The sequence below is a fragment of the Branchiostoma lanceolatum genome, chromosome 8 (assembly GCF_035083965.1).
Source record: "Branchiostoma lanceolatum isolate klBraLanc5 chromosome 8, klBraLanc5.hap2, whole genome shotgun sequence".
Lineage (NCBI taxonomy): Eukaryota > Metazoa > Chordata > Leptocardii > Amphioxiformes > Branchiostomatidae > Branchiostoma > Branchiostoma lanceolatum.
Genome location: NC_089729.1, coordinates 13,771,664 through 13,783,470, shown reverse-complemented (window position 1 = coordinate 13,783,470; position 11,807 = coordinate 13,771,664). Strand labels below are relative to the sequence as shown.

Below are 11,807 nucleotides of genomic sequence, written 5' to 3'. Positions count from 1 at the left end.
CTGTGTGTTTGTAATGTGGGGTCCTGCTTTCAGGGGGTATCTAAGATTCAAAGGCATTGCTATCTATAACTTTGCTAAAAGGAAGTAAGGATCAAGGGTCCAGGAAAGATGCTTAAGTTTTATCAAAATACGACATCACTTGCTGCAATTGCCAACAGTGACAAAATGGGGCTACCTTGCCTACCCCCCCCCCCCAAAAAAACACGACCAGGGCCCTACTAGGTATATTACGTTGGTAGGTAGACCAAATATTGAATTCAATACTATGTTCTATTCTCTTATTCATTTTCAATTGAAGTGACGGAATATTTGTCTATTTCACTCGCCAATGATTCTGATTCCCATGGACAGGGGTAGATGAAATTAGTACAGCTATGAACCAACAGTACTTCGTTTGAAAAGCTAACTGTAAATCTAGATTCTTGACTTACAAAATGTAGCCCATTAACCATTATCCACGACGTTTAAGTAATACGTTTTGTTGTTTCGATAGTCGGTTTATGTTTCTTTAATGTTTAAGGTTACCAGTGTGTGATTTTTCAGCCACTTCAGGAAAACGGGAGCAGGACTGTTTCGTGAGCACTTCCGTTTACGTCAAATCACCTCCTTCGCTCGTCGTCTCCTGGGAGACCACCCCGATGTTTGTACATTTTCAAGAGGAGCAACTTCCGAAGTATGGAACACGGCTACATGATAGATGATAAAGTACGTAAATGTATTGGTGTCACAAATATTACTATGTGGCAAGGTGGTCTTATGGTTAGGGTTTTTGACTTAGAGTCTATAACGGTTCTGATTTCCGGAATCCTTGGCAAGAAGAGCAACTTCGGAAGTGTGGAACACGGCTACATGATAGATGATAAAGGACGTGAATGTATTGGTGTCACAAATAGTATTATGTGGCAATGTGGTTTTATGGTTCGGGTTTTTGACTTAGAGTCTAAAACGGTTCTGGTTTCGAATCCTTGGCAAGAGGAGCAACTTCGGAAATGTGGAACTCGGCTACATGATAGATGATAAAAGATGTGAACTTATTGGTTCTGGGTTCGAAAAATGACCAACTTCACTCATTATGGAATAATGTTCAGATGAATACCATAAAAAGAAGGATAATAGACAATAGCTTAATGGAAAAAAAACATCCGCAAGTATATTGACGAAAGCAAGAAACATAGATATATTTTTGAAACTATTTTTCAGGATCACACGCCACTAACATGAAAATCAAATGGGTTGCGGTACTCATGTCAAAACCGGTGTGAAGAGAGTGTTCGGTTTCACTTCGGTAGTTCGTGAGTTCGATCCCCGGCTGAGTCATACCAAAGAGTGGTACGTGCTCTTTCTCTGCTTAGCACTCATGATTTGGGGAATAGTACAGCAGTTGAACACACAATATTACCAGTGAACGAGCTCCATACTGCAATGATTGAATAACGCTGTGTGGCCCAAGGCAACAGAAACGGTCCCGAGATGGGCACCGCTCTATATGCACCATCTGATGCGTGAAGAATCTTCTTACAGTTCCTTACACCTCCAAGTAACAAATCATCTTAAAGAAATGTCATTCTTGTTCTTATCATAACTAGCAAAGAGGTCAACCCAGGATGTCACACAAAAATTATCAAAAATTCCTGCCACCGTTTTTGCTGCTCCTAAAGTCAATTCATTACAAGCTGAAGTCTAATGCAATTTGTATCGTTTATTATTAAAAAGATATTCACATATATGAACCACCATATATTTATCCTGCCTCTACACTAGATATCTGACAACAGAACAAGTAGTATGCTATGCGCCGTCTCATCATATCACACGACTCCCCAACATAATCAACACCTAGCATGTTTCCTCGTAGTCAATCAAAACAAGCTTAATGTTCCGGGAGGGTTTGTAGCGTGGCTCCGTAGCTCAAGAAGCCGGCTCACCCGGCCACCGGATCCAAGGACGAACCCTGTTTGCTTATTCTACTAGAGCGACGACCTCACCGTGCTCTCCCTGTGACCTAAAATTGACCAGAGCGCTCAACGAATCTTTCAGGTAGAAAATGAACCTTCTTACGCTTTGTGTGTGTTATTGTCTTTTCAGTCATAATTCTATACCTTGCATGATATTCCAATGATAAAGTCAAGTGTTACACAAATCTAGCTAAGGTCGCAGTGGGGTCTCAGTAAGAGCGCCGTCTAGTGGAATGTGGGCTTATCATCCGTACGCCTCAACTAGACGTCGTTCGCTGAGGGACCGTACAGTGAACAAAATCCGATTAGTGTAACCCTTAATTTTTGTAATTTCAATATGATGTCATATATAACAAATAATCCAACGACAATACCTAAATTAAAAAAAAAACTTTATCCATGAAATTCGTTTAGCGATCTGTCGAATGTTCGGTTGTTCAGTGGTCGCAGAACGGTCGCAGTTTTTACTGAAAAGAGGGTGTTAGCACGGTTTCTTTTATCAATGTGCCTATGGTGATCCGTTACATTATAGCGAAGCGATAAGTCTATCTCGCCCTTTGGCCCTTCCATGAATGCCTACTGATGTTCCAATTTATCATTCCATTATCAGTAGATCTTCGCACAGAAGGATCAAAGGCATTCTTTAAGTGTTAGCCGTGATAAAGTCTTTCATTCAATTGTGGGTTGTCAATTGGAGCCATTCTCTGTTGCGGGGAAACTTAGATATATTGTTTTCTAAGCCATTTCAATTGTCGGAGAATGATAAATGATATGCCTTGTCATTGAGTTCGTTATGTCGTACGTATGAAAAAAATGGCTATTGCTGAATATTCATTAGAAAGATATATTTCATCATTAATGAGACTCAAACAAAATGTTTTACATATTATCTGTAACGTGTAAAATCTTCAGGTTGAATCTCATTTTTCTCATATATCATGAATAAGGATATGAAATTTTATTTTTCTATTATTGACGGCTCATTCACAATCTCGCTCACTCAGCCACTGAGTTATTCATTCATTCATTCACTCATTTTTTTCTCTTACGGACTCTTTCTTTCGCTCGCTCACTCACTCACTCATGATCACTCACTCACTCACTCACTCAATCATTCATTCATTTTTTTCAGAAAAAACTAAAAAAGATCGTACGTTTTTGTCTCACTATGTATCAATGTTTCTGTAGCATGTTTATCCATAATGTCCACATGAGTCCAAATATTTACTGTTTGTTACCCACTAATCATATCCGGATTGAAGTGGGTACATTAACTCATAGCGATAAGTAAGCACGTGTTAACTTACTCCCTTATCAAAAACCTCACTATTTTTGGTTATTACCTATCAAATAATAGAAAAAAATGTAAAATGTATCCATTACGTTGATGAAGGTGAGACGTCCAGGTATAGGTCAAAAACAGTTACTCAAGCAATTGGACAATATGCACGAATGTGTTTGAAAAATATTAAAAGATTGTCCAGTTGCTTGAGTAACTGTTTTGGCATAATTTCATCTATTCATTTTGCATAAGGAAGATAAATCTTATGAGCTTAAGAATGACGATGTTACTTCGAAATTAATTCAAACGTAGTTTTAAAGCATTACCCACTAAAAGCGCAAAAAAATAATAGGATTATGGAATTGTATAGTATTGTATAGATTTGACATAAAGTAACCCCCTCTCTTGAAATCTTTCCAAAGAGAAGCAAAAGTATAAAAATATGTATTTATATATGAGAAACGTTGATGTCTTCTTCCTACGCTAAGATATAGATGAATACGTCTTATTGTGATATTTGATTTAAGACGTTCACTATGGTGATGATCGGACGTCATTAGATATCCTTTGGGGATCATCCAACATTACCTGTACAAAAGACAAGACTTCGTCGAAACAAAGCTGGATTAAGACTGAACACTTAAGAGACAATGTTGTTCTTCACAAGCACGGCGATTCTTCATCAATCTTTGTGAAATGATGTCAGTAACGGTACGTTGTGTGATATATCTTTGTCTTCCATAGTCTATCTTAATCTGCATTGTCTGCCTACAATGGCGCCAAGCGTGTGCCTCTTATCGTCTTAGTGTTAAGGCCCCATTGTGTGTACGTTTGGAACTTAGGAGCCCAAGTGGTACAAACACACTTCTTTGTAGAGCCCAGTTTATCGGAAAGGACGTAAACGCTTCCTGATAAACTATAAACAACGCCGAAAGGACATCAAACGCAAACCTCGCCTGCGGTTGGTTCTTGCTACCAATTTAAACGAGATGACGGTTATAACGAATTACATTCTTCAAAGCAGCGGTTGGTACGGGTATAAAGTTCGCTGTTTGAAAAAGCTGCAGGTGTCATACGATTTCTACATTAATTAACATTAATACAATCAACTGCGGGCACTTCAAAATGATAAGATGAGCGCCATGTGTTTCTAGGCTGCTAATGAGTTTTTCGGTGGGAGTCCATATCCCTCGACACACAAGGAAATACAGGTCGTTCCATCCAATGAAGTGTCCGACTCCATTAAAACCCAATATTCCCGCCTCCGGTAAAATTGAAAAAATAACCAAAGGCGTCCATATTGCTATCAAAAGGCACTGTAACTCTTTGTCTCTCGTCTCGACAATTATATGAGTACACAGCCCTGCAATCGCAGGGACCGGTAATTTATCGGGCTAGGTAAACTTTCCCTCCCTGTGGCCCTGCCGAGAAGACAATGTGCCCGCCGGGAGTTCCGGGGTTGCATGGTACTCCTGCAATGGAAGCGCACCTGAGGACCCCTCGGGCGGCTTTTTAATGAAGTCTGTTAAAAATTGACCTTCCAAAATCAACCTCGAAAATGCTTAGGTCGCGGGGTACGCCAAAGTTTTGGACATTCTGTCCAATTTGCCAACAGTAGCGAGCCACGGAAGGCAAACTCTCAAACACTAAGTAAATTCCTGAAGACTCTTGTTGTTCTTAGCTTTAACTCTTGTAAGCAAACTCGCTGCCCATATTTCGTTTTTTTTTTATTTGAGCGACAAGGCTTATCTGAATAGGAATCAGGAGATTTGCAAGTGGAGTCAAAAACACTCGAGTTGGAGGAGGTGGGGCTTTATTTGGGTGGTCCGTTGCCCAGGGTTACCTCATCAACAATTCCCACTAACCTGTCGCATTTGATCGACGTGCCGTGATTGGACAACATTCCCCCACCTGCGGGGTTGTTTCTCTCAAAGAGGTGACAAGGCCGGAAATAGCATCAGGATGGACAAAATTCTTGTTGACGGCGGCTTCGCACGACACTTTGAAGTCCGCCGCGGTTGATGAGGCGATTTGTAAATTGGACAAAACATTGATAGCGACTTTTGAATGACATACTGTTATCCTGCCGTTGTTGGTGGGTGACTTAAGCACGCTATGATCCTCACAAGCGGTTAGGTCACGACTGGGCATTAGGAGAATTATAGAAGAATTTTGTTTTTTCCAAAAATAATTAAAATCAGACCTAAATATTGAGACTGTGGTATTTAACAAGTATACACTAGGTGCACACCTTTACGATTAGCTTCCGACTTTTTTAAGAATAATCAAAACCAGTCCTGAATATTGGGACTGTGGTATTTAGGATGTATACACACAAGGTGGCAACACGGTTTCCTTTACAATTAGCTTCCTACGTCTTCAAAATGTTTTGAATACTCGGTAGAATAACTGGATTTCTTATAGGTAATGACTAACACACTTCGAACTTCCGCCAAATCACAAAATCTTTACAATATAGTCAACAACATCTTCAACACGTAAAGAAATAAACGATGCTTTTCAAAAAACCATATGCTGAAAGGAATAAAATCATTTCAATCGGGTACTGTAGACTCACATTTCACTCAAACATGGCATTTGGTACATTTGATGTACCCATATGAGATATTAGAGTACTACCAGAAAATCATTGGTCAAATTTATGTTTTAAAAATTATGATATAAATCTGTCTGGTGAAGGCTTTCATACTTTCCTAGTCAAGTGATTTGAAGATAACGAAACACACATTTTCCCGCACTGCACGAAAGTATTTCTCTCAATTTATTTCTCGAATGAGGGTATTCACAAATGAAGTCTACTACATTTTCCAATGAATCGATTATATGCACAATCTCTCTTCAACTGGTAGCTGTCTATAACGTCGCTTCAAACATTTAACAGCTAAGGAAAACCACAAAATGGGGGTTTAAATCTGATCCATATAAAGTTACAAAGTTACATACTTGCAATCGCAGCATTAGTAGCAACATTAGTTTTAAAACCTCAGTGACTGAAACTTTCTCATCACACAAAGTATTTCCATTCTTTATTGTTCACTGATCGCTCATATCTAAAAAAAGACTTATGTCATACAATCTTATATCAACATTTCTTTAATGTATCCTTCACGCACAGTTTAGATATTTTTGATTGGTCTTATAAATCACAAGTAATTAACACTGCATTTTTTTATTAATTTGATAATGTCCTACCATGAAATGTAAAGCAGGTTATGACCACTCTTTAAAACCCATTCTGACAGAATTGTCGTTTTTACTTCATGTTGCATTTCTAACACTGAATGCTTGGGTCAGTGGAAAATAATTTAAGGGACCATTTAAAAGTTTACGATGGCCAAGTGATCTCTATATGCAGAGGTGGTCACTAGACTAAGTTAATTTTAAGATATGCAGTTGCACCGTAGGCGTCTTGGACAAATTGTCCTAGCCAGTACATTGTATTCGGCTAGAGCCAAGATTCAGCACATGTTTTGTCTGGCTTTAACTGTTGTACGGTTCTTTGTACATCGGCGCACCAAATCCGTAGCGCGAAGGCAACACGTCGGGGCATACTCGTAGTCAGCATCAAAACCGGGACCTATTGGTTCAGTCCAGTGCCACACCGACGCCACTAACTGTTGCAGCTAAAGAAAGAAAAAAAGAGCTTGAAGAAAGTAATAAAACATATAACGTAGTACAAAATAAAATAAAACGTAGTACAAAACTGATTGGGTCGTGATATGAAACGTAGGGCCGAAAAATGTAGCTTTTACCCAGTAGCATGCAAACAAGCTGGACTGAACACTAGCGTTTTATCTTAGTGTTCCTAACCTACACCCAACCATCCCGACCACTAGCCGCAGACTGCCGAATCTCTCCTGACTAATCCCCGGCCGATTGCAGACTCTCTCACAAATTGAAATGGACATATTCAACGACTTTCAAAAGAGGAGTCATTTTCGTTTTTAATCATAACTATCCATTCTTCTATGTTGTTAACATCACCGAGAGATCGAATTCGGATCATCGCTAGCTTTAATCCGGCTTTTAGTGTTCTTCTTTGTTTTTGGTTGTGTGAAGGTCGGGGGTGATTCGCCCACGTTCCGATAGTAGTCACTTGGTTGGGGATGAGTTAGCAAAGATTTGTCTACGGTCTCGGGGTGAGTCATGGGTAGGTTGGAAACAAATTGGGAGTAAGTCAGCAGTGGTTCTGGCGTGGTTAAGGTTCTAATTTTACTGCTGACTTTCTCCCGAATACCAGCCGAACACAAGGCAACCGCAACAACAACCGACCCATTCCAGACCCCCCGTCCAGAGCCGAATGCTTTAAAATCAGCCGAACGCCAGCTGACTGAGCCGAACGCCATCCGACTCAGCCGAACGCCAGCGGACCACAGCTGACCTAGCTCCCGAATCACTCTTAACCATGGTCGGGGGAGAGTCGGGAGGCCATGTTCGGCTATGTGTGACCGGGGTTTTAGAAGAAGAAGAAGAACTTAATTGCACGACTATTGTAGCAGGTACAAAGTATGGCAACATCAGTTAACATTAAACAAGACATAAGTATGGAATAAAATGTTCACTACAACAAAATTACAATCTTAGGTTTTACATACGATGACCGATAAAAGTCACCATAACGATTTATTCTTTCAAACTACATATATTGCACGGGAAAATGTTTGAAAGGTTATCTTTTCGCTCTAGCATTGTCTTCCATCGATGAAATATTGATTTGTGTTTAGGTTATGCGTGCCGGAATAAAAAAGCAAACAACAAATTAATGATACTCATAAAGAACATAGGTAAAAGTGGATGGAAGGTTTAGTACGGTTGACTAGATGTCATCTTCAATATTGCTCCCTTGTTATATCCCTGGCGACGTGTTCTAACGTTCAAGCCTTGATTCTTGTAAAAGAAAATAAGCATCAACCATTTCGGTCTATGTTATGTACTTTTATTTCGCTGATTGTAAATGTCAAGCAACCATATCTTCTTTTTTCTTTAAATATTTCAAATGATTTTTTTTTAAAATTTCATTCGTATCTTCCAATAAAAGAATGATAATGGAATAGAAAAAAGTGAAGATTTGCTATACAGAACTATATCTGTTGGAAAAACTGATACAGCGTTGACCTGATGTGCAAAATGTTGCGCATAAATACCTTTGCATCATGCCCAGTTTACCTTTGCTCTGTGTTATAACAAATACTCACATGTATATGCGCTCTCTTAATAAGGCCACTACCGAAAGCAGCGCTGCCGTAAGTGGATCAAACATTAGTGTTAAATGTCTCTTATTCTGAACATTGTAACAACAAATCTTCTTGTTATTTATGTACTAAATGTTTTCAGGAGGTGCATGGTTAGCCTGACAGGCTAACCATGCTTCAAAATTCATTCAAGCAATCATAGGCCTGTACACCCCGAGAGGTAAAATAAATTTAAAAAACGCCTTTCCCACACCGGGAATCGAACCCGGGCCTTGGCGGTGAGAGCGCCAAATCCTAACCACTAGACCATATGGGAGTCGCTGAAATGCAATGACCTATAAAATCGGAATAACAATCACAGTCCCTACAGTGATCCATTGTCGAAATAAAACCAGATATTTCTTCATACTGCAACCAGTGCAATTCTGTTAACGATCAATTTTTGCTCGTATTCGAACTCTTATTTCAAACATTTAATAAAGTACATCTTCTTTATTTTTTAACTTGTTTACAAATTCATCATTGTATGACATCTTATTTCCTAGATAAATTTTAGATGTGTGATACACTCAAACATAATCGTCTTATTCAAACCATTCTTTTCATTGTAAAAGTCATAATGTGGGATATCAAAACAATCATACATATGATTCGGCAGATCCCACAACAAAAGCTATCATAACAATTTTATTATCCATATTATGAAAATGCTTCGTTTGGAAAACTTTGGTTTTGTATGAGGACTTCATCTTTAGGGACCACAGCAAGGTTAGCTTAATTTCATTGTGAGAAGTCATATTCTGATACTATCATATCATCTCTATCTGGATTATCTACACATACAAGTGAATTACATATATTGATCACTAGTATTGATAACCTCCTTTTTCGACATATTTGGCATGTAAATGCTAAATTACAATATATTTCACGTACAGGGCATGGCTATTACGAGAATATAATCAGAAACGGAGAGAAAAACTTTCTTAGAATTACTGTAATCATTTCAATCCCTACCTCATTCATCTTCTGTCATCAGTATATTTTTCAGTTGATTCGGAAATGTAAAAAATAACATGTACACTATTACTTTTTTGCTGCGTTTTTTTTAGATTTCCGATTATGTGGACACATTTCAATGGAATGAGTCACAATGAATCACTCGAAGTATTTTTTTCCTTTCTCCAAGTAAAATTTATATAGCCATGGCAACAAAACCAACTAAATTATGCATTATTTTGTTACCGGTGTTAACTAGCGACTTCGTAGACATGCAATCACTGACTTCTGCTCTTTGTCATACGCAAACAATTCTCCAAAAACTCCCTTGCGATTTGAAACAACAAAACTCATCCTTCAAACCGTCCGTCTTCCACATCCACTCAAACAATGACACTCTCCCCGAAAACAATAAAGTTTTACAATACTTTGAATTATTCATAACCCTGTTGAAATACCTGTACAGATTTGATTATCAATCTTTCATAACACAAAATGATTCTGACGTGTGATTCGTGATCTTTTGCAACAACTGAATCATTCTATAGAAAGATAGTTACAGCTGCGGGTGGTAAGGCGTTTTTCTCTCTGCAGTAGAAGCAAAGACGTTGGATTTTCTACAGTGGGATTCGTCTAGATTTTACCCCGCAGCCATGGACCAGTGGCGGCTACACGCTGTCGTGGTCTTTGCGGCGATTTTCCTGTTTTTACCGGAGAGCTACGCCGCAAATTACGGTAAGTTGTACGGTTTTGTATCGTATAATAGCTTAAACTTTGATAGAGAATACGGAGTATCGCAAGAAAATATGTTACATTTGTTATTGTGAATGCCTTACATTACATGTGATATGTCAAAGATTATTTTTGCTAGCTTGGAGAAAGACCGTCTATGAAATAAGATTCAACGTATTCTTAATGGTGTCCATAATATAAACGGGCTTTACTTATCATACAGTTTTCCACAAACCATGTATAAATCCCGTGTTAATCAGAAGAAACGAAATACATATATTGTATCAGTCTACAAGTGGACATTCAAAACATTAAATACAAGTATAAATATATATGGGATGGGAAGAAGATTAAAACGTGGTATCGGATCATTGGAAGAAAATCAAATAAAGGCTGTCCAAAACTGAAATTTTCATAGATGAAAACTGGCACACCCATTATCTAGGAAAAATAAGACTAAATGCTTGGATTAAAGAATAATGTAGAAAAAACGATGCATGATAAACTTCAGTTACGCTGACAGCAACAAAACGTCAGAGCTTTCCTCTCGGGCTACATTTGATGTTTTCCTCTTCATGCGGATTCTTAAAAAAGAATCTTCATATCCGTACAATCAAATCATGTCGTGACGATATACTTACAATCAGATAAAATTGATATGAAAAGAAATAAACCTAAAATGTTCTGCGGGATTATACTGCCTGGAACAATTTACCAAAGAGGATTTTTTTTCATCTTCAATTGTCTACTGGGAATAATAAAACTCCATAAGAAAATAATCAGCACCGGCCTTTGCATGTACACCACAAAACACTATCGGGAAACCTCAAAACGACTAGCGCTGGCTGATCTAATTCTGTCATTTTAGATAAGTACATATATTCGAAGACAACTTGTTTCGAGGATACTGTATACGCACTGTCGGCGTTTCATTAGTACATATTTGATTTTGTAAGCAGTTTTAGCCTTTCCCTATATAGGTCAAGTTGCGTATTTGATATCAGTGCATTTCTTTGGAGTACTAGTTTTGGATGACACATTGTCCTCCATGTAACAATCGGTAACAATCGGTTGCTCTATAACACTACTTGAGTTGAGAGACTTTTAAACGATGATAACGTTTATATCAATTTATATATATATACATATATATATATATACTTTTATGTGCCTTAAGAAATTATTTACATACCTGTCGTAAATGAATATAAATCCAAACTGACTATGAAATCGTTTCCTTTATTGTTTCAAACAAAAAACATATTTGAAACATAAGGATGCATACAGGAACGCTATCTCGCAATGTTGACAGTTTATAACATTATCTGGCATTGCTACTATTCCCGACATCATCCAATAGAGCATCGGAAACCATTAGGTACCGAAAACCCGTCTGCCTCCAGTTTTGATCATTGCGAATTTTCCCCTTCTAAAACTTCTTTAGATAGATGTTAATATATTACTTCTGATGGTTGGTATTTCTAATCATATCAAAGTTAAGAAGTGTTTAGTAAACGTTCCGTCGAGGAAATGCAGCCCAAAACTTCAACTTAAAAGATTACGCTAGTCTATATTGCTGTCCATTGCAGTCTTGAGCTATTGGTACAATATTTACCGGTGCATAGA

The 11,807-nt window shown here is 38.1% G+C and overlaps 1 protein-coding gene and 1 non-coding gene across 3 annotated transcripts in view; one reads left to right on the top strand and one right to left on the bottom strand.

The window, feature by feature from the left end:
• Positions 1 to 8,694: 8,694 nt before the first annotated feature.
• Trnae-cuc (transfer RNA glutamic acid (anticodon CUC)) lies at positions 8,695 to 8,766 on the bottom strand. The gene has a single exon. It is a non-coding gene; the product is annotated as a tRNA-Glu (tRNA).
• Positions 8,767 to 10,011: 1,245 nt separating this feature from the next.
• The window catches only part of LOC136440328 (polycystin family receptor for egg jelly-like), a 42,199-nt gene continuing 40,403 nt past the window's right edge, over positions 10,012 to 11,807 (top strand). For both annotated transcript variants that reach the window (XM_066436298.1, XM_066436297.1), the window contains exon 1: positions 10,012 to 10,184. In XM_066436298.1, coding sequence (XP_066292395.1) covers positions 10,103 to 10,184 — 82 coding nt within the window. In that variant the 5' untranslated portion in view covers positions 10,012 to 10,102. The remainder of the gene's footprint in view (positions 10,185 to 11,807) is intronic.